General features: G+C 45.9%; 1 protein-coding gene across 3 annotated transcripts in view; it reads right to left on the reverse strand.

The window, feature by feature from the left end:
- LOC135390963 (adhesion G protein-coupled receptor L1-like) overlaps nt 1-18,651 on the reverse strand; it is a 110,427-nt gene extending 91,776 nt beyond the window's left edge. For all 3 annotated transcript variants that reach the window (XM_064620978.1, XM_064620977.1, XM_064620979.1), the window contains exon 1: nt 18,335-18,651. In XM_064620978.1, the coding sequence (XP_064477048.1) occupies nt 18,335-18,337 (3 nt within the window). In that variant the 5' untranslated portion in view covers nt 18,338-18,651. The remainder of the gene's footprint in view (nt 1-18,334) is intronic.
- Between the last annotated feature and the right edge of the window lie 5,471 nt (nt 18,652-24,122).

Raw genomic sequence — 24,122 nt, forward strand, 5'->3', positions numbered from 1 at the left:
TGAATTATATTTCGCTCGCAGAAGTTCTGTTTTGAGGCAGAACTTCTGTAAACGGATAGAACGCATCGCATGAAACGCTAAAGGTCAAACAGCCTTCGGAATGGTGTCGCTCTGTTTATCTTAATTTGCCGAAGGCGAGAGAAGACTACCCTGATTTGTTGAAAACAGGGGGCGTACGCCCTTTCTGTTACAATTATGTCCTGCATAACTGTAAAAAAAAATAAAAAAATAAAATGCGTATACGCCTCCTGTTTTCAACAAATCAGGGGACAGAACGACGTCATATCCGAGATTATGGTTGGTTAGGAGGTGAAATTACTGCCATTCCGTTTAATGCATTAATCCATCTTCCATCCGTCTTGTTTTTCTGTTGTTTTGTTTTTGGTTATAGTCGTGACGACGCCCACTTCTGTGTGGACAACAACGGCGAGTCGATCCTGCCATTACACACACACACACCCTCCTCCCCGTTTAATGTATTAGGTTTGGCGCGTGGCTAGGGTATTATTCTGTTATCGTAACTGTCACAAGGTGGAGGTGGTGGTGCTTGTGAAGGAGCTCGCCGTTGTCGGCCTCACAGAGGTGGGCAACGTCACGACTGACGCCCTCCTGGGGGAATGTGCGTCCTGGGCCTACTTCTAAGGGAACTGTGCCGACATATGTCTGAAAGCGTGTGAGGAAAACCCAGAAAAAAAAAAGACTGCACAGCCGGCACAGGGATTCCAACCCGAGTACCTCCCGGTCTCTAACTGCACTCTTAAAAATGAACTTCACCGCATAGCACGCCCCTAGCCAACAATCATCTCGAATGATATCGTTGCCTCTCCTGATTTGTTGAAAACGGGAGGCGTACGCCTTTTTGTGACACTTATGCGGTTCATAATTGTCACAAAAAAGGCGTACGCCTCCAGTTTTTCAGCAAATCAGGAGAGGCAACGATATCATTCGAGATGATGGTTGGCTAGGAGCGTGCTATGCGGTGAAGTTTCACTTTTAAGAGTGTGTCACAAAAAGGCGGACATCTCGCGCTTTCCACAAGTCAGGAGCGAATGATTCTGTGCAGTGGTTGGCCTTCAGCGTTTTTTGTGCTGGTGAAGTTCTATTTTAAGAGCGCAGTTGTATCAAAGTCTCCGCAAAACCCGGATGAACTCCTGCTCTTTCACTCTGAGGGTTCCCGAGTTCCGAAGATGCACCTCCTAAATATGGCCCTGCGGACAGGCTTCACCACAGCAGTGGGTCCCTCGGTGGGGTTCCGCGAAGTCGAGGGGAAAGACGCACATGTGGCAAAAGAAATGGCTCGCATTCCTCGACATATAGGCGGCATTCCCAAAACGACCACGCACCGTAAATATTTGCCTCGCTGGAATCTTCCCGTTGCCAAATGTTCCCGAGGAAAAATTCCTCCGTGCCGACGTATATTTAGTCCCCGCGGTTGGATTTTCATTACTGCTGAAAACAAATCCCAAGGTTCCAACGATATGAAAGTCCGTTTGGGCCAACTGGGTAACGTCTCTGGTATAGTTAGAGGTATGAACAGAACAGGCAAGAGGGCTGTATAGCGTAATGGCATGAGGGAAAGGATAATGGACTTGTATAGGCAACATGTTCCTTCTATTCGCGGGCTTTATGCGCTGTGGAATAAACGAAAAACGTGGAAATCACCGCGATATAATACAAATAATATCCACGCGATACAAGAACACCAAAATGAACGGTGAATATGGTGAAGGTCTAGATGGTCGTGATTAAGGATTTACACTCTAAAAACTGAACTTCACCGCATAACACGCTCTGCGCCAACCATTGCCACGAATGATTGGGTTATCGCTTCTGATTCGAGGAGAGAGAGAGAGAGGCGTACGCCCTTTTGTGTCAATTATCATATATCCAAATTGATACAAAAAGGCGTACGCCTCCCTCTCTTCTAGAATCAGAAGCCATAACCGTATCATTCGTGGCAATGGTTGGCGCAGAGCGTGCTATGCGGTGAAGTTCAGTTTTTAGAGTGTACGTCACAAGGCCAAAATCCGCCAGTGGCGCTCCCTTCAGAGTGACGTCATGCGAATAATCATTGTACACCAGCATAAAAAACTTACTATTTCCTGCCTCCTCACAAGACGTATGGACCGATATCGCCGAAAATTGTGTCGTTCTTCAACGAATGTGTCTACACTACACTCTTAAAAATGAACTTAACCACATAGCACGTTTCTAGCCAACCATCATCTCGAATGGCAACGTTCTCGGCCCCGATTTGTTGAAAACGAGAGGCGGGGCCTATTTTGTGCCATTATGTACGGCACAAAAAAGGCTCCGCCCCTCGTTTTCAACAAATCGGGGCCGAGAACGTTGTCATTTGGGATGATGGTTTGCTAGGAACGTGCTATGTGGTGAAGTTCATTTTTAAGAGTGTACACTGTATTGCTTCGCTTATTTGAAGCTAATAAAGGAAAAAAAAGAGATCCAATCCCATTACTTGATGAGCTATCAGAATGAATTTTTTCTCTTATTGGCTTGAAATCAAAGCCAGTAAAAAAAGATCCCCCCCACCCCACCCCACCCCCCCACCCCCGAAATAGTAAGTTGCGGCGGCTGTTTTGCCGTCACTATAAACCGATGCAGAGATTGACGTCAGGACAGCTCAAGTCGACAGATTGTCTTTACCAGTCAGAGCTCATCGGACTCGTCGCTTGACATTTGCAGTTCTTCAGGCTTTATAGATTGGCTGGCTAATTTACTCGCGTATTTTTCTCTTGTCAGGCGTCTCGGCGAGATGGGTGAACACACCACATTCCATGATTCCTCTCACCGTGTCGGGTGAGATAGAGATAGAGAGAAAATTATCAAATTGGGGAGCAGTGACAGCTCCTAGTCCTTTACACTCTAAAAACTGAACTTCACCGCATAGCACGCTCTGCGCCAACCATTGCCACGAATGATAGGTTTATCCCTTCTGATTCGAGGAGAGAATGAGGCGTACGCCTTTTTGTGTCAATTATCATGTACCCGAATTGACACAACCAGGCGTACGCCCCCCCCCCCCTCCCTCTCTCTCTCTCTTCGAATCAGAAGCGATAACCATATCATTCGTGGCAATGGTTGGCGCACTGCGTGCTATGCGGTGAAGTTCAGTTTTTAGAGTGTATACACTGCGTATACGAAGAGGGGAGTCAAGTCCTGTAGATCACATAAACAAAATACAGAAGCCGACACTGAAGATTTTTGTTTAAGTTTAATTTGTACAAGCTTTCGCGTGGAGGTCCACGCTTCCTCAGGTACAAAGTGAAGTTGTGACACACATAAGTATATATAGTATAGACATATACACTGCTGTACAAAGAAAGGGAAGAGGAAAGGAGATTTGGTGCCACATGTCTGTGTACAATGAATAGCTGGGCAGACGGATAGGTGACCTCTAACCGTTTAAGAACAGTAAAAGTACAGTAAAAAACAGTAAAAACACTTTGTACCTGAGGAAGCGTGGACCTCCACGCGAAAGCTTGTACAAATTAAACTTAAACAAAAATCTTCAGTGTCGGCTTCTGTATTTTGTTTAAGTGTATACACTCTAAAAACTGAACTTCACCGCATAGCACGCTCATAGCCAACGATCATCTCAAATGAGATCGTTCTCTGCCCCGATTTTTTGAAAACTAGAGGCGTACGCCCTTTTTATGACAATTATGAACAGCATAAGTATATAAAAAAGGCGCACGCCTCCCGTTTTCAACAAATCGGTGCAGGTAACGATATCATCCGAGATGATGGTTGGCTAGGAGCGTGCTATGCGGTGAAGTTCATTTTTAAGAGTGTAGATCTCAAGTAGTCCCTATTTCAGTCCCCGCACCCTGAGATTTACTGCTCAGCACTGTAAAGAGCCCCTGAGCTTCGTATATTCTGTGCATTTAATCCCCAAAGGGACAAAAATAACTCCTGGTTTCTCTTACAGTGCGCACCTCATTCCCGTCCGTGAACAATATCGGTTTTGTAGGAAGGCGTTTCGAGCTTAGCAGCAAGCTTAGAACGGCAACAAGACCGATGGTGTCCGAGTGTGGGAACGATCCACTCATAACCTTCGTCAGATGGGTTTCTAGAAACCATAACCGACTCTGCAGATGTTCGCTTTGAAGCAAGGGAAACGTTCAGCATTCTCCCCATGAAGGACTGACTAATGACCTGTGAGGCAGGAGAGCCCACAGGAAGAGACCACGCTCCTTTTCATTCTGAGGCTTGCTTATCGGCTTGTAGAAGTGTCGTTCTTGGAAATTTTAAATCGACTACATCGTTCCTTTGGATGTGGGTTTATGTGCTTTCCCTAGCTTCATCAGACCACGTGACAAGATGTATGGAGAGATATCACCGGAAATGGTGTCGGCCTACAACGAATGTGTCTACACTATACACTGCACTGCTTCGTTTATTTGAAGCTAATAAAATGAAAAAAAAAACATTATCTATTCTAGCTGATGAGCTATCAGAATGGATTTTTCTTCTTTTATTAGCTTCAAATAGAAGCCACGTGACAAAAATTTACCCTCAACGATGGCCTTACAAAGCTACCGCATTTAAATCCATTTGATGTACTAAAACTCTCTAATGTCCAAGAAGACAGTTTTGTTATTTTCTTCCTTTCGTATTTTTGGAATGTTTTCTTCTTTTTTTTTTTTTTTTTAATAAGCCGACGCGACCGGATCAACTGGCGAATAGCAGTAAGGGCAAGGCGAGTGGGAATAAAAGGGCAGAAACTGTATATCGGTATGTCAATAACACACTGAGAGCTTAAATTCCATTCGATTGCGGACGCAAGAATAGTGACACCCGGCTCGTCAGATACACGCACTTGTTTCCCTGCTTATTGACGCGTACAATTATCAGAGACACCTTCCGGATGAATGGGCAGCATCCGGGCGCCGCGAGCGAAGTATATAGATGCCACCCACGTTGTTGTTCCCAGAGGCCAGCATGAGAGCATCACAGCTTCCACCATCTGTTGTGCGGCACCCGGCATGCAGGTGACCCCCTCCACCTGCCTCGCACGCTTTTTCAGATTGCGAAGCTACCGTAACATCGCCACTTCATATACGCACGAGGAAACGCGAAGAATTTCTGCACCTGGATATATAGGAGAGAGAGAGGACTTGTCACTCCTTAACTATATATATGCTCCCGCTCATTATAATTATCACTCGTGCGTTCCTTCGTTTATTGGCTTGATGAGAAGCCGAACGGAGGAAACGGAGTGAACAAATCGCGAGGCCACTCCCAGGTCCGGCTACGGGGCCACCTGCTGCTGGCACCCTTGTAAATGACATCATTCATTACTGTCGTTGGCAAACGCCGCCTAAATGATGGTCTTTAAGGAGGCTTCCTTCGGTGTACCAGGAAAAGGGACACCTGCGAGGAACAGCGCTTGTCTTCGGGAAGAGACCGACCCCCGTACGGGAGCGACAAACAACTTGTAGCGGGAAGCGAAGGTCACGTGACTTTATGAACGACACGTTGTGACACCGCCAGGAATAGTTGTTTGTTTTCGGAAACACCGGGAGACTTTCTAGGAGAACGTTCAATTAACGGGGTGCAAAAAAGGACGTCTGCCAGCGCCGTCTACACAAGAGAAGAGCCCACACCCAGCCCACTTTTTTTTCTTTCTTCGCCACGTATTGATGCGTGTCTTGTTTAGACTGGATGGCGTGTTGTCTGTATGCCATTGTCGTCTGTCACGATGGCACGGGCGTGGGACGTATAGTTCTGTCACCGAATCTGCCAATCCATCTTTCCTCCGAGCATTACGAGTTAACGAAGCGCATGCGTTCGAGACTCTGTTGGGTTGAACTGCATGGCGGTATTTTTATCGACGCATCTGCAGCAAGCAGCATGCGAGTGCATATTGGTAAACGGTTAGATCGAGATTGTGTTTTTCCTTAGCAGCTCTACGGACTGAACCGCATCATTAATAAGGCGCCTATTACCAGCCACTGCCACGTACTTCAACTTTGTGTTGCTTGGGTATAGACTCCAAGAAGAACAGCAACGCAGCGTTGACGTTCGCGTGCTCACCTCCTTCGAAAAACTTCTGCGCTATGAAGTCACGCGAAGACGAGTTCAGAAAATCCCAGTGCTCTTTGCGCACGCACTGTATCCTGGGCGCTTGCTGAGCGGGGGGAACGAAGAATAATCCTTCACATTTCGCATTCGCTGACCTTGACACGTCCTAGACAATGGACCGCTACGGGAGAAGTGGGAACATTTTGGAGACCACCCGTTTCTTTCGTATTAGTAAATTCCCACAGTTCAAAGCGACGCTAAGCACTCTGGGATTTTCTGAACTCGTGATTGATGTGCGAACCGTTTCCTGGCCTATACGCCAACGAATGTGCGGTGCGTGTCCGAAGAACAGGCAGCCAAATGACTACAGATAAAAACAGATAAACCGCTGTACATGCTTTAGGTACTGTATAAGTAACTATATTTCATCTCGTCGGGACCACATCCATAAGATTAAGCTACCCCATTGTAATACTACCTCCTTTCTAAAATAATTATTTCCTAAAACATTTAGTGATTGGAATCTTCTGCCTGAACATGTTGCTTCTCCTTCTTCTCTTCTTCCCTTATCAACTTGATATTTCATTTTTTGTAATACTTTGTTATGTGTTTCTGTTGTATTTTTCTTATATGATTCTTACCCCTCCGTTATGTAACCCCCCCCCCCCCGGGGGGGGGTTTAACGTACTTAAATAAGTAAATGAACGAATATGTACTTCGTAATATACACCTTTTTTGTGATTCTTGGTTGTAAAGAATGATATGGATTCCCAACATCAGACACTACTGATACGGATGCTGAGCAATCTTAGGCTCCACTAGGCCCATAATTCCAATTCCAACATGCCAGCGTTCTACTTGGCCGATAACCAGTATGCATATCGATCTGGTCATCAAATATAAACTGAGAAGCGTTCAATCAGACTGAGGCAAACATGGACAGACAAGACGAGAGACATTCGGTATGGGACGAAAACGCATGTCTCTCGTCTTGTCTGTCTATGTTTGTTTCATGATTGAGTGCTCATAAATAGGGTTTTTATTTTTGGGCGGGATTCGGCGTATGTTTTTCGGCGTTTATTGATTTTCACGCAATATGCGTTTCTCGATGTTTTTCCTGGCGTGTTCATGGTTTACCCGACGGCTATCGGTGAATAGAAATCACAACGTAATAATTCCGCACGAAGCTCGCTCATTCGACATGGCGTTGTTCGCTGCGGTGGCGTTTTACGGCCAACCATCGTATTTCTGTGTAGCTTTCCGATCTGCATCAGCAACTCGCAGTGCGCGTGCAGCAATTTATCTCTGGACTCTGAGAAAAAAGGGTGGAGCAGTTATACCTTTCAGGAGGTAATATTTGTCCCATATGTTGTGCCTAAAAGGATGCAAAGTTCTACCTGCTACCTCACTCTCTGCCACGAATGATAGGGTTACCGCTTCTGATTCGGTGAGCGAGGGGGGCGTACGTCTTTTTGTAGCAATTTGAATATATGATAATTGCTTTTACCACCCTTTTACACCCTTTATCAGACGCTATGTTGACGTACACTCTTAGAAATGAACTTCACCGCATAGCACGCACCTAGCCAACCATGATCTCGAATGATATCGTTATCTCCCCTGATTTGTTGAAGACGGGAGGCGTACGCCTTTTCTGTGACAATTATGAACGGCATAAGTGTCACAAAAAAAGGCGTACGCCTCCCGTTTTCAACAAATCATGGCAGATAACGATATCATTCGAGATCATGGTTGGCTAGGAGCGTGCTATGCGGTGAAGTTCATTTTTAAGAGTGTAGGTGGTAACTATAGAAGTTACCACCTTTCCACACCCTCTTTTCTTACAGAGTGTGTCGTGTCCTGGAATGGTCCCTGTGTATTCAATTTTCATTTGTTTTGTTTTTTTTTTTATTATTATTATCAAAACCGAATGAGGGGTAATTTACCCAGCGTATGTTTTTCGGTGTTTTTCGATTAAAACCGAACATGCGGCACCCTACTTATAAGGGATATCAAAAAGGAATACCAAGTGAGTGAGGCCAAGTTTGGCTGAAAGTGCCACCACCGAGAAATGGTACTCGAGAAACACCAACGAAATAGTACCGTGGAAGGAAGCCATGCTTTTCGCCTTCAGTGTCTCACGTTCAATGCGTGCATACATAGTGACGTGCAGCCTCAAAGGGAGGGGTGGGAGGGGGGCGCAGACGACAACAATTCGCCCCGCACGCGCGTACTATATTTTGTAAGCTGTGCGGGTAGAGGAATGTGGCCTCGCAGACGTCGACAGAAGCATCGAACTGTTTGGAAGGGCGTGTCTGCCTGCTGGCGGGTAACGCCAGCAAGAAAAGCGTTGCTCCCGAAATACCCTCCTCCAATATTTCTCTTTCCGGTCTCCTCCACCTGGAGTCTCTCGGATGCATTTTCTTCGGTCACCATTGCTTTTCAGCATGACCGTCGGGTTTCCAGTTTGCGCGCTTGCAGACTAAAATCGATGCTGTTATCAAGTTACGGAATATCTGAAAAGGGCAGAACTTGCACGCAGAAGTGAAGTAATTTCAGAACTACGTCCAGTGGTTTGTCAAGAATCCCAAGCATCGAGGCATGTTGGAAAAAATTGGGGGAGGGGTCATTATTATAGTTACGTCAATACAGCTTAACGTATCATTACCGACATGTGTCTGAAGCATTGCTGTTGCTGAAATCGCAAGGGCACCCCTGTAGGGGGTACACAGGTGAAAAAGTTAGGGGGGTATCACTGTGTTAGGGGGTGTAGGGGGGGGGGGGTCTGGATAAATCACTGACTAGGTCCTGGGTGATACACAGTCAACTTTTCGGAAACGTTGAAAGGCATACACTCTTAAAAATGAACTTCACCGCATAGCTCGCTTCTAGCCAACCATTATCTCGAATGATATCGTTGTCGGCCCTGATTTGTTGAAAACGGAAGCCGTACGCCTTTTTTGTGAGAATTATGAACAGCATAAGTGTCACAAAAAAGGCGTACGTCCCCGTTTTCAACAAATCAGGGCAGATAACGATATCATTCGAGATTATGGTTGGCTATGAGCGTGCTATGCGGTGAAGTTCATTTTTAAGAGTGTAGGTTCCCGTTGCCACACAAATGCATAGGCTGATTCACCTTGCGGGTAAATCTGCTCCCAATTGTTATTATATTAAATACAGTCCAGAAGAACCGGTCTCCCATTCTTTTTCTTGTGGAACATTCACCCTTCTACCATGAAAACCACGAACACTTCTGGAGCCGTTGGAACAACAACAACAACATATATATTGTGATGATGAAGTGGGGAGGTTTTCCACTCCAGCCGTTGGAAGACGTAGACAATGTTACGAAATTTCCATCGTGCACTGAATGCCTCTTGGTGTCGGCGGAAAGCTCTCCACTGTCAAAGCGTCCGGTATAGGTAGCTTTCCTCGTAAACTTTGGTCGCTGTGGCAAGGATCCGAGTTGTCGCAGCGCGCAACTGACTCGCGTCAAGTTCGTCCGGGCATGAATTTGAGGCATCGATTGCAAGTTCCTGTCGCGGAGGGGAGTCCAGGCGACAGGAGACGGCGTGTCAGCGGGGCTGCTGTTGTCTTCAGCTGTTATGTAGACGTAATACCGAACATTTCACGCGGACGAGTTTCTGTCTGAGCCGTCCAGGTGGCATCGGTGACCTATCCGGAATATTTTGAAGGCACGTTCTCTACGTACCTTCCTGAATGATTAGGTTGAGTAACCCTGTTTGCGTGACTGCTCACTGTGGGAAGCGCCCTTTGGTCGGGTGAGCACGACAAGATTCAACGTCTGTTTTGCCACCGCGGTAGCTTATTAATTAATAACTGATTGGATCGTGTATATTGAACCGCCTTAACTGCCACAAAAACGCGTACGCCCCGTGCGTTCCACAAAACGATGAGTGACAACGGTACCATCCCAAGCAGCACAACATCTCGGCCTGATATGAGACCAATATTGTCAATGTTGGCCCTATATTGGACCAAGACTGGACCAATATTAAGCAAGTATTGTCAATATTGGGCCAATATTGGCAATGTCGGCCCTATACTGGACTAATATTAAGTCAGTATTGTCAATATTGGGCCAATATTGGCAATGTTGGCCCTATACTGGACCAATATTAAGCCAGTATTGTCAATAGTGGGCCAATATTGGCAATGTCGGCCCTATATTGGACCAAGACTGGATCAATATTAAGCCAGTATTGTCACTATGGGGTCAACATTGGCATTCACAAATTCACTGTCGGCCGTATATTGGACCAAGACTGGATCAATATTGAGCCACTATTGCCAATATTGGTCCAATATTGAGCCAAGATGTTGTGCTGCTTGGGATTATACGCAGTGGCCGGCCGGCCTTCTGTGTGAAATGTGACGAAGCTCCGTTCTAACGGTCTACTTCGTATCTCTGCTGCTTTTCCTTGCCTCCTTGTGGACAGTTTTTCTTCTACGCAAGTCACTTGGAGGGGGTACCTATTTTCCGTTGGCCCTCCGCTGACACGCTCATTCCGAGACATCTTTTGTTGTTCACTGTTGAAAGAACTGTAAGGAACGTAAGCAAGCTTCCCATGCGCATCATTCAGACCCAAGCCGCCCATTCTCCCTGCGTGGTGGTAGGCTGTCAGACCCCGGTATAACGTTGACAAAGTGTGCTACACAAAAAGAGGGGTGTTGTCACAGGGGGTGCTCCCTTATATTTCAACGTCAATCAGCGCTAAATGCAGCCACTTTATATTTAGAAGCCGGCGGGTCCTCATTAGAGTCTGTCTCTCTGCATCGCTGGAGAGGGCCCTCCCACAACTGAGATTGAAGAAGGACAGAGGAAGAACTTTTATTCCTTCATCCCGCGACAAACTCTCGATGGCGCATAAGATGGTGGATTCAGTTGCTTCATCGATATCGTCCCTATGCGATTGTGTGAGGCTTCAGTGTGATACATTACAGTGAAAGGCGCCACACACAAAAAAAAAAAAAAAAGACAAGAAAAAGGCATATGTTCGCGGACGTCTGTCTCACGTTTCTCAAGTTTCCTGTGCAGTTGACGTTGATAGACATGCATTGAACACGATGTCGCAGCGCAGCACGCGACTTTGTATTATTAGGACCTCATCAGCACCGCATGTATAAGCAGAAATCGGAACCGGAACTGAACCGAACCGAAAACCGCTAAGAACCCGTATTTTTCGCTGAACCGGAACCGGTTACCGGTTCGCGAAGCGGTTCAGACGTAGTGCGCGTTGTGAGGGTTCGGAACTACGATTTACACAGCGGATTGAGCCGCGTTGCCAAACAAATTCGGAACCGAAACTGAACAAAACAAAACTGCAACCCAAGTGCGCGAGGTATTTCAGCTCCTATTGGAGCTATTGGGTTCATTCAGTTGCGTTAGTTTGTTTTGAGGTCATCCTTCTGGCTTGTTGTAGGATTCCTTGTACGCGATTTTTGTCGTCCCCAACGCCAGGTTTTCGTTTTGGTCTGTGAAAATAACGGCCAGTCCCTGGGCAGGATGTAACGGGGTGTATACAAGCAGTGAACATAAAGAGTGCTACCGTAACGTTGCACCTGAAATGCAGATCGGTAACACGCAGTGTTGCTGTGAACCACTGCTGTGTCGGCAACAACAGCAACAAAAAAGTACATTTGTGTTATTTGAGAGTCGTAAGGATGTGCTTGCGTTTAACCCAGGGCAATCTGCTCAAAATTCACTCTCTTGAACGCTGCTACGGAGCTGAACCCGAACCCGAACCGAACCGAAGCGAAAAAAAAAATAACGTTCTGATCCCTGTGTATAAGACCATCAATGACTCTGTGGAAGAAGGTCTTCATCTCGAATGCGCGCGGTTTCACACAGCCCGCTTGCAACTTCAGAGATCCCTTGACAGTCTTGATAGCCGACCCTTTGACGTCGTGACAGGATAGCTAACATTCCCTACCCCTTAACCAAGAACAAGAACAAGAAAGTGCTGGGCGAATGGCCTGCGATTCATCGTCGCAGGGTGCACAGCGCTCACCCACCACCTCCGTTGAGAGCATAGCGGAGCTCTCGTCTTTTTAGACGTTTTCTTTTTCTTCTTCTTCTTTTTTTTTTTGCCTCTACTATAGATCTGGAGTAGCTTGTCCCTAGGTGAGCGGGCTCACATCTCCATATATAGTTTTTCATATACCATCATCATCATCATCATCATCATCAGTCTGAGGAAAATAGGAAGTCGGTAATCTATTTGGATAAGATAGAATGGGAGTGCTTATTTACATACAAGCATGCCGAAGGGCGTAGAAGTAGAATGAACATTGCAGACGAAGCTTCTCCTTCTTCAGGATTAAAAGGATAATTTTATGCGCTCTTAAGATTATGTAAATGACACCCTCTTGAACTTCTACGAAAAATCTCCGCAGTTCAGCTCTTCTGCTGCAAGACTCCACTAAGGCTTCGACTTCGCATTGTCTTACGTTACTTTGTGGCCATCTGAGATCCTCTTCTATACACTGCATCGACTGCTAGAGTTCCTATAGTATGTCCCGATGTGTCTGGCTCTGTGTATATACCGGCCTGAACCGCCCACCATTCTTGTCCACGGTTGGCTTCTTCGTGTCCCGCAGCTATTGTCTCCCTCACTGGGATGTCCACCGGAAATGACGCTGCGGCCATTCCCCTCTCTCGTGGCTTTCCGGTACCTTCCCTCTGGTGCTTCTGGTGCCCCGTTCTGCTCTCGGCGTGCCGATAAACAAAAGGCGCTTTCCTGTAGCGCGCCTTTTTGCTTTTTTTAAAATACTGTAGCTAACTTTGACTCGGATGCACCTTGTGCACGGACTACTGCGAACCGTGCGCAAGTTCACACATTCGATTGGAAGAAGTACCGCAGGAGTGCAGCACAAGTTCACGGAAATGCGGCCCCTCTTCCGACGTTTCGTGCAGCCTGAAGCAGACGGCGTGAAGACGGTAGCTGTATGGTTCATGGCGATCTCTTATATCTTCGATTCTGGTGCATACTAGCAATTAATCTTGCGAAGATACTACGGTTCTTGCTCCTGGAGTCGACTAATACGACAACATTCGCTCAAAAAGTTGCGATACAGTGTAGACGTCCCCGAGAAACGACCTGAGGCTTACACTTTTTTATTCCGTTGCGGTCTATAGGGTGCACTTTTTTTGACGAATCGAAGACAACTGGTCGGTTTCAAAATCGAAATGTTGAGGATCGCCCTCGGAATATTCCCAGAGCTGTTCCCGACCAAAAGAGAAAGAAAAAATAAATAAATAAATAAGATACAATAAAAGGAACGAGAGCACTCAGAATCGACTGCGCTGCTCCCTTCGGGGAAGTAGATTTCCGAAGTGAGAGAACCATTTTTGAATGGCTGGGCCAAAAGGAAATTGTTTGCAAATCCAATTAGAGCCGTTTGGAGATGCCGTATTTAATTAGCTCTCCCACAAAAGGCCCAGCCGCGCTGCAGAATGGGGCGCAGTCCCTGTGCCGGCCGGTACGCGCGGCCATCGATTATGGATAATGCAAACCCTGTATGAATGCAATGGACATTTATGCTATACACGTAATACCGCGCGATGATGGAGGAGAAATTCTTCAAAAAGGATGACGCCATGATCTTGTCGGCGTCTAAAATCGAATGTGTATACGGTACACCGTATCGGACAGTGCATTAAAATGGTCATCGCGTAAAGATTGACTGTGTTCAGGTAGGTTTCCGCATTTTCGGTTTTAATCGGAAAACACCGAAAAACGTACGCAGGTAACTTTTTCCGTCATTCGGTTTTAACCGAAAAACGCCGAATGCAAAGGAATGTTTGAGGAATGGTTAGGGGGATTCATATCTGCAATAAGCTTAAATGAGCGCTGCTGTCACGATTTATGTACCACCACTTCCCTGTGGAGCAATAAAGTGTTCCTTTTGCGATGACTCACAGGGGCTAATTTTGTATGTGGTTGTAGGGCGCTGACCTAAGACGCACAGTTTAGAAATTACGTTGCGACTTATATTCGTTGATAACCTCAGGATAATCCATGTACACGCCACAAAAATCGCCAAAAAACGCCGATTTCACGAACATAAATAAACACCGAAAAAACGTACGCGAAAGCGCGGAACCCTGTGTATAGAGTAACAATTTAATGTAACGTACACTCTAAAAATATGACTTCACCACACAGCACGCTGATGGCCAACCGCTGCACAAGAGCATGTGAGCGAATTAAAGTTTACATAAGCGGAGGCTCAACCGAACAACATTGAACGTGAACAAGTGTTTATTCTGTGTTCCACATACCAGTGAAAGGAGTGCTGTTCATATCACGTGGGCTTAGCTATTCAAATGCATTATCCTAAACAAACAGGACAAGGGAGGATCTGCTTCGATTCGAGCTCTACAAATCATTGAAGCTGTTTGCTTGCCCGTAACACGGCCCGTTCGCTTGTACGCAAATATACGTAGAGGGCGCCGTGCGAGGTGGTTAGAATATCATCATGTTCAGTGTCGCCTTTTATGCGCTTCACCATTATGACACTGAAGTCCGAGCCCGCGATGAACGCACTCATAAAACGGAACTTCACCACACGCTGCCGATAACGATACCGTTATCACTCTTGATTTATGGAAAATGCGGGCCGCTACGCTTTTTTATGACAATGAAAATAACTGCATGGGTGTCACAAAAAGGCATACGCCTCCCGTTTTCGACGGATCAGGGGTGAGAACGATGCCATTTGGGACGATATTTGGCTATATACACTCATAGAAACGAACTTCACCGCATAGCACGCCCCTAGCCAACCATCATCTCGAATGGTATCGGTATCCGCCCTGAGTGTTGAAAACGGGAGGCACACGCCTCTTTTGTGAGAATTATGAGCAGCATAAATGTCATAAAAAAGGCGTTTGCAGAGTTTATTGCGTCGAATAAATCTTCCCTTTACAAAAAGGCGTCCTCCTCCCGTTTTCAACAAATGTGGGCAGATAACGATATCATTCGAGATAATGGTTTGGTTAGAAGCGTGCTATGCGGTGAAGTTCATTTTTAAGAGTGTATATAGCCAAATATCGTCCCAAATGGCCATAATCACCATTCCCAAGGACATGGTTTTCACGCCTGATTTGTTGAAAACGGGTGGCGTACACCTTTTTGTGACACTTATGCAGTTATGTTGGCTGTCACAAAAAGGCGTACGCCCGGCACTCACCACTAATCAGGAGTGATAACGTACACTCGAGAAACAGAACGTCACCGAATAGCACGCTGTGCGCCAACCATTGCCACGAATGATAAGAGTTATCGCTTGTAATTGGAAGAGAGAGAGGGGCGTATGCCTTTTTGTGACAATTTTCATACATCGAAATTGTCACAAAAAGGCGTACGCCTCCCTCTCCCTTCCGATCAGAAGCGATAGCCGTACCATTCGTGGCAATGGTTGGCGCACAGCGTGCAATGCGGTGAAGTTCTGTTTCTCGAGTGTATGTGGTATCCTTCTGTGCAATGGTTGCCTTCGGCGTGTTATGTGGTGAAGTTCTGTTTTAAGTATGTAGGAGGAAACACCGTCGCACGCACTATAAAAACAGCTTCACCGCATAGCCAACCATCATCCCGAATGACAACGTTCACTCCCTTGATGTGATGAAAAAGGGGGCATACGCCATTGGTGTGGCAATTATGAACTGCATAATGCCACAAAAATGGCGTACGCCCCCAGTTTTCAGCAAATCACGGGAAAGAACGATGTCGCTTGAGATGATGGTTGATTACACTCTAAGAAATGAACTTCACCGCATACCACGCTCCTAGCCAACCATCATCTCGAATGATATCGTTATCTGCCCTGATACGTTGAAAACGGAAGGCGTACGCCTTTTTTGTGACAATTATGAACAGCATAAGTGTCACAAAAAAGGCGTACGCCTCCCGTTTTCAACGAATCAAGGCAGATAACGATATCATTCCAGATTATGGTTGGCTAAGAGCGTGCTATGCGGTGAAGTTCATTTTTAAGAGTGTAGGAGCGTGCTATGTGTTGCTCCTTCCGCGCTCTTAAAAATGAGCTTCACGACTACACTCTTAGAAATGAACTTCACCGCATAGCACGCTCTTAACCAACCATAATCTCGAATGATATCGTTATCTGCCCTGATTTGTTGAAAACGGGAGGCGTACGCCTTTTTTGTGACAATTATGAACAGCATAAGTGTCACAAAAAGGCGCACGCCTCCCGTTTTCAACAATTCGGGGCAGATAACGATATCATTCGAGATTATGATTGGCTAGAGGCGTGCTATGTGGTGAAGTCCATGTTTAAGAGTGTACAGAGCGAGAAGATCATCGAACATTTGGAATGGAAACCGAACAAGCTGCGTCGCCTTCAAGAATTAATTGGCTGGCCTTTCTTTTGTTTTACGCATAATAAGACCGTAATAAAGCGCCTTGCAGTAGCCAGTCCCGAGTACTTTTGGACTCACGTCTCCTTTTTTTTATATCAATCAATCAATCAATTGGCTGGCGCTGTGCGTAATTATGTCATTTCCCCGGGGCTGTGCGAATATTCGGATTTTGCCGCGTACAGAAGCGAATAATGAAGTCTACTATATTTGAATTTCGAATCGAAGTGATGGGTCTTCCGAACCGCATCGAATATGTTGTGCCGATGTTGTATCGAATGCCGTACGTTGTATGTGTTGTATGTAGTGTACTCACCTCATCTGCCATGGCCATCAAGAGATGGCCGGCAGTATCTTTCAAATAAATAAATAAATAAATAAATAAATATAGTTGCGAAGCTGCACTTGCCCTCTCACCTGGATTGCCTTTCGCTCTTTCTGCGCTCGAGTAGTTCGTAGTTCTAGTTTTGACTCATTTGCATAACGACATTTGACAATTTCTATCTCGAAGTACGTTCGCTTCTCAGGGTGTTTAATAAGGACGACGGATTTGAATAGTGACCGGCTCCAATTCTGCTATCCCGCATTTCCCGTAAAACATCTAATTAATAAGTTAATTAATGAATTTTATCTAATTAGGCGTCCAGCAGTTGCATACGCAGCCCTACAGGATGTATGCGTGGCCGTATAACCCACCTGCTAAAACGGCATCTATTTTGCTCTGTCAGTTTTTTTTAAAATAAAATTTATGTAACGAAAAAATAAAAAAAAATTTACATCGGAGAACACCGTTCATCTCTCGTACCTGTGGTATATCCGCTACTGCTTTCGATTCAAATGAGTGCTAACTCCTATACTCGCTGAACTGCTGAAGGTAACTTCAGAAGGGAGGGCATAAAACAAGGTGAGTGCTTCTTGATGCGAACGTCCGCGTGCGTGTACATATAATATATGCATGCTATATATCCGTTTATATGCTGCATATGTGTTCGGTTTGGTTATATAACTATTTGCTTCAGTTTTAGATCACTTGCGCACAGCCTTAACACGATCACGTAGTCCATGTATTGTTCTAGTACGTTTCAAATGTCGTTCGGTAGCAGACGACATGATTCTGTTACCGCGTTCCCAAGCACGAACAGGTTCCCAACCTTCATCGTCACATGAAGGTGATTCTGGTTATATTGAGGCGAGTGGGGGTTGCGTGCCTAAGTAGCCACGCTAGACGCCAGACGACCTCGCTCCCATGCCTTGCAGCAGAGACAAGAACTTCGTGATGCCTTTCTTTGTCGTCGTCGGCACCGAAAAGTTTTTGTCTGTCGACTTGTTCGGCTGAAGAGCTGGGATATGTCACTACACGGAGCCGTAAAATGCCGAAGACAGAGCCGTAATTCTATCACAGAATTCCAGCTGCCATGTCTGGGGGGAACCGGTTGTGTGGCTGGCAGGTCCGAAGGCGGCCAGCCGCCTTCAAACAGGTTGCCGTCACCGGCGGTGTAGCTGACGCACACCACTCGCTCGGCCCCTTTGTTGTTCATCTGAGACAAGTATTTTACATGCTACATCCGAGACTGGGCCCATCTTCCTTTGTAATGAATGCATGCATGACGCCTGCAAAAGCACGCAGGTGAACTTTGTCTGTTTTGTCAGTTTGTGTTTTGTCCATGTGGGGTAGTTGGTACAGAACTGAGACGAACGAGCCCAGAACGTGACATGATCGGACTCCTACGAATATCAACGGTGCCACAGACAAACAGCGATAATCAAGGGGAAACAAGCAAACGAAAGACGTTTCACGCCTTGGGACGTCGTCCGTGTAGCAGGAGAGCACTGACCATTGCAAGAGGTGTCGCACGACAGAAGGAAATGCACGACACAACTTACCATTCAGACGTGTCTAAGGCCGAACCTCAAACAGTCGGTTACAATCCACATTCCGTCTACGTAATCCACAGTTGTTGGTCGTTCCACACTGAAAGGGAATCTCACACACACACTAGGCATCCGATCCGTTGAAGCAGACGATCTTTGCCGTTGGCGGGAACAACGCACGCACGACGCACTGCCTGCAGTGGCATCTGCTCTCAGGTCCGACCAAAGCACAGCGACAAGACACACAGGTAAAAGTATGAACGCAGCAGCATTTCACAACACACAACAGCCGCCACAAAAGGACACCGAAATGCATCCACGGCTCGTCTGCTTCGGTTGAGCGGGAATGCATTCCGGACGCCAGAGGGACAGCCGGGGAGAGCGTCGCCGAAGCTGATTGGTTGTTTGCTGTTCGCTGCGCGTTGGCTCCCTCTGTCGACGGAAATCTGAGGTAAAGGTAACTCCTGCTGCACCTCACCGCACGAGTTGACCCGAGCAGCAACCCCTCAGCGGCCTTTCGGCTTTCGTTGATTTTGCGCTGTATTCAATACGTGACATACTTCGTGGTGTATTTCAGCATAAACGAAGAGAAGAAACAAAGCAGTGGATAAAATACAACAAAAACATTGTATTTTGATGATGATGAGTGGGGAATACATACAATAAAAATAAATCAATTTTGTTTCGAACGAATCTTGCCTTCGTCCACGTAACTTCTATGGCTGAACACAAACTTATTTATAATGTTAGCTATCTTGCATGAAGAGTAGAACGTAAACTGAGGCAGCATTTATGTCGTTTCAGCCCCAATGTCGCAGCATGTCGAACCGCCTAGTTCGATGAGTACCTGCACATCACCATCCAGAACGTAGTGTTCATTCGTGTGTAATGCACAACCTGTGTATGTACTCTCCTTGAAGGGCATAAGCTCCGTATTCGCGTTTCGTAAGCTTACTATTTACTGCAACACACACATCTTTTTACAAAGGGAGCCTAAAAATGGTATAGCGTTCCCTTTGATGTTGTTGTCGTCGAATGTTTTCAATGCGCTCGTGTTACGAGGACTTCACGGAATCCGCATCCCGGTTGTATCGTGCTCTATACAAATCGTGTATGCGGTAGAAATTGATTCTGTGAGCATCATGTTCCGCTTTGTAACATAGAAATACAGTGACTGTAAATACAGTGAGTGAATTTTATCTAAGTCTATTTATCTACCTACACTCTTTAAAACGAACTTCATTTGAAGATGAAGTTTATTTTTAAGAGTGTGGCATGCGCTCTAAAAACAGAACTTCATTGCATGGCACACTCTGTGCCAACCAATGCTACGTATGACAGGGTTATCGTCACTTCTGATTCGAAGAGAGAAGGAGGCGTACGCCTTTTTGTGTCACTGGATACATGATAAGTACACTCTTAAAAATGAACTTCACCGCATAGCACGCTCCTAACCAACCATCATCTCGAATGATATCGTTATCTGCCCTGATTTGTTGAAAACTGGAGGCGTACGCCTTTTCTGTGACAATTATGAACAGCATAAGTGTCACAAAAAAGGCGTACGCCTCCCGTTTTCAACAAATCAGGGCAGATAACGATATCATTCGAGATTATGGTTGGCTAGGAGCGTGCTATGCGGTGAAGTTCATTTTTAAGAGTGTAGAGAGCGGATTTTTAGGCACTATCATGTAGAGCTCTTCGTCGCACCCACCCACCGTCTACATGACACATCATCATCATCATCCAATCATCTATGTTGTTGTTGTTGTCTTCGTCGCATAAATCGTTGTAGGCCAACCAACCTTCAGAATAGTACCGTTTTTATCGTCCGATTGGAAGGAAAGTTGGTACACCTTTCTCAGCTTATCGGGAGACAGAGCGATATCATCCGCGATGCCGATGATGATTGGTACACTCTGTGCTACGGGGTCAAGAGCACCCCCCTGTTAGCGCCTAACTATCCGCTCTCTAATGATAAGTCACACAAAAAGGCGCACGCCCCCCCCCCCCTTTCTCTCGTTGGGAATAAGAAACAATAACCCTGTCATTCGTGGCAATGGTTGGCGCAGAGCATGCTATGCAGTGAAGTTCTGTTTTTAGAGCCTACCGAATCCTACACCCTTTTGAAACAGAACTTCACCACATAACACATTGAAGGTTAACCATTGCACACACTCTAAAAACAGAACTTCACCGCATAGCACGCTGTGCGCCAACCACTGCCACGAATGATAGGGTTATCGCTTGTGATTCCAGGAGAAAAGGGGGAGTACGCCTTTTTGTGGCAATTTTGATATATATTTTAATATATAAAAATTGCCACAAAAAGGCGTACTCCCCCTCGCTTGTGATTCCAGGAGAAAATGGGTAGTACGCCATTTTGTGGCAATTTGCATATATATTTGGATCCATATATATATATATATATATATATATATAGATTTATGAAAATTGCCACAAAAAGGCATACGCCCCCCCCCCCCCCCACATACACACACACACTCTGTCTTCGAATCAGAAGCGGTAACCCTATCATTCGTGGCAATGGTTGGCACACAGCGTGTTATGCGGCGAAGTTCTGTTTTTAGAGTGCAGAATGAGATAGCGTTGTCACTCCTGATTCGTGGAAAGCGCGGGACGTACGCCTTTTTGTGACAATTAACATACCTGCATAAATGTCACAAAAGGGGTGTACGCCTCCCTCTACTACAAATCAGAGGGCAGAATGTTTTCATTCGGGACAATGGACAACTACACCTTTAAAAATGAATTTAACCACATACAGCTAGCTCACTCAGAGAAAAATCTATACCTTTAGAGGTATAGATCGCCTGCTCAATAACTTAGCCCTTCTTAGGTATTATTTTATACCCTGCTTACAGGTATAAAAAAATAGTCCTCAACAAAGGGCTATATGTCATACCTTTAGGGGTACAGCTCTATACCCCTGTGCGAGTCTGCACGAGTACCATCATGGTATTAAATCATAGGCATAGACATTTTTAGAGGAGGGAACTAGAAATATCATCTTTGGATGTTGAAGTTTTTGACATACACACACGTACTACAAACACACGCAAACGCATATGGTTGTTAGTAGAAAGCAAAGCTCGTGCACATTACTCCCCATGTAAAAAAAACAAAAACAAAAAACACGCAAAGATGGAGTTAAAAACTAAAGAAAAATTTCAAGGAGCAAGATCGCTCTGCGCAGTCATCAAGTCACGATATATCACGATGACAGACATTGACAGAGCAACAAATACTGATGTACCGATGGCGACTTGACAACGTGTGGAGCAGTTTTCTTCTGGTACGCAACTCTAAGGGTGAGGACATCTAGATTCAACATTCCGGCAATGTAGATATCATACAGCCATAAACTAACCATGTGGATTCAGATAGTACTGTACTAAAGTCTGTGTTTCTTAATCAAACATCCATTTAACTCAGCTGGTACCGTCACCAAAAACAAAATACTAATGATGTTATACAGCACGTTGCGGAAGTAAAGGTATAAAAAAGCCGTAAAGGTATAAAGAAACAGAAGGTATAGCAGCTTCGGCTATACCGTACTGCATAGCCTCGTGATCTATTCCTGGTACAGGATATAAACGCGTGTTGGTGAGGTATAAATATGGTACGTTAGCATTCCTTTATACCTCTTTCATACCCTTGAGAAGCGTTGGAGGTATAAATAGGAGATTTGTTCCTCTTCTATACCATCCAAAGGTATATATCTGAAGCAGAAGGTATAAAAGGGGTATAAGAACACATTATTATACCTTATTTATACCTTTTTTTCTATATATATGCTCCTAGCCAACCATCATCCCGAGTAACATCGTTCTTTCCCCTGATTTGCTGAAAATGGGGCGGGGGGGGCTACGCCATTTTTGTGGCATTATGATCCAACGCTCGCTTTCTGTGTGTCACGAAACACCTCTCGTCAAGACGCTGCATTAATTCATCGAATGCGACTCGATGTGCACTAGCATGCTCCTAGCCAACCCTCATCCCGGATGACAACATTCTATCCCTTGATTCGGTGAAAATGGGAGGCGTACGCCTTTTTGTACCAATTATGCCGTACATAATGGTACAAAATAGGCTCCGCCTACCATTTTGAAGAAATCCGGGACGAGAACGTTGTCATTCGGGATGATGCACTCTTAAAAATGAGTTTCACCGCATAGCACGCTCCTAGCCAACCATTATCTCGAATGATATCGTTATCTGCCCTGATTTGTTGAAAACGGGAGGCGTACGCCTTTTTGTGGCAATTATGAACAGCATAAGTGTCACAAAAAAGGCGTACGCCTCCCGTTTTCAACAAATCAGGTCAGATAACGATATCAGTCGAGATGATTGTTGGCTAGGAGCGTGCTATGCGGTGAACCTCATTTTTAAGAGTGTGGTTGGATAGGAGCGTACTATGTGATGAAGTTCATTTTTAAAGATGCGGCACTTGAGTGCGGCCAACAACGGTAAGCTACTTCGACATCCCCCCCCCCCCCCTCATCCTCTACCACATACGTGAGGCCAACAACGGCAAGCCGGTTTTCGTCACCACCACCTCACCCTCTACCCCGGTGGTTCTTCTGCCGAACGTTCCGCACCTTACTCTCTTTCTGCAGAAGGGGGGTCTTGCTCAACGACCCATCTAACACTTTGCTCTCCCCGACGAACTCATGCACCCGCCAGGCATCTCCACCCTTCATCCTCTATCCTCCATCTCCGTCCTTTTTTCTTTATCGGTTGCTTTTTTCTTTCTTTTGCTATACTTGTGACGATGCCCACTTCTGTGTGGCCAACAACGGCGAGCCGATCCTGCCATTACCCCCCCCCCCCACCTCCCTTCCTCAGTTTTAAGAGTATGGCTTCTACAGCTCAGTGAAGGCACCGCTTGAGACAAGTTGACATTCCCAGATGCTGTCACTGCGGTGCTCTAGACGATTTAGAATCTTGAATTCTGGTTCTCGGGGGGGGGGGGGGGCGTTTACTTGCGGTGCTCCTGTTTGCGTGATTACTGATGTGATTACAGCATGATGGCCTTGGCTACAACTAGGGGTCAGTTCGGTGCAGTTGGTGTACTTAAGCGTTGTCTCTGTCATTAAAGGTGTTTGTCAGTCAGTGCGTATGTCTGTCCGTGTCCCCTGCACTGGGGTTTTATCGCTTTTAGAAGATTTAGAGAACATTCTTCTTCATTGCCCACACTACCCATCTTCCCGAACCGCACTCTCCGGGGTACCTTAATCAGCTCGACTCTCGCCCCCTCCCTCTATCAAAATTGCTTGGTCCCTGGCGAATTCCAGTCCACCAAAGCTCTGCCCTCAAAGCTCTTTTGACCTTTTTGGACACCATAGGAAGTCCGATCCTTATTGTGAAGGGGCTTATTACTTCATTCCTCACATCACCACCAGCAATGGGGTAGAGTGTCGCCCCCTGGCGATGAAACTACACACTCACCATCTCAGAATAATGTTGTCGTTGTTCGTTGTTGTGGCATTATGCATTTTCATCAAATCAAGGAAGAGAACGTTGTCTTTCGGGATGGTGGCTGACCAAGAGCGTGCTATGTGGTGAAGTTCATCTTTAAGGTTTTTCGTCACCACCACCGCCGCCACCACCATCATCTTTAAGGCGGCACAGTTGCCTTAGAAGTCGGCCCAGCACGCACATTCCCCTCACACTCTAAAGGTAGAACTTCACTGCATAGTACGGTGTGCGCCAACCATTGCACAGAATGGTAGGGTTATGTCTTCTAGTTCGGAGAGAGAATGTGGGCGCACGCCTT

The sequence above is a fragment of the Ornithodoros turicata genome, chromosome 4, assembly GCF_037126465.1.
Source record: "Ornithodoros turicata isolate Travis chromosome 4, ASM3712646v1, whole genome shotgun sequence".
Classification (NCBI taxonomy): domain Eukaryota; kingdom Metazoa; phylum Arthropoda; class Arachnida; order Ixodida; family Argasidae; genus Ornithodoros; species Ornithodoros turicata.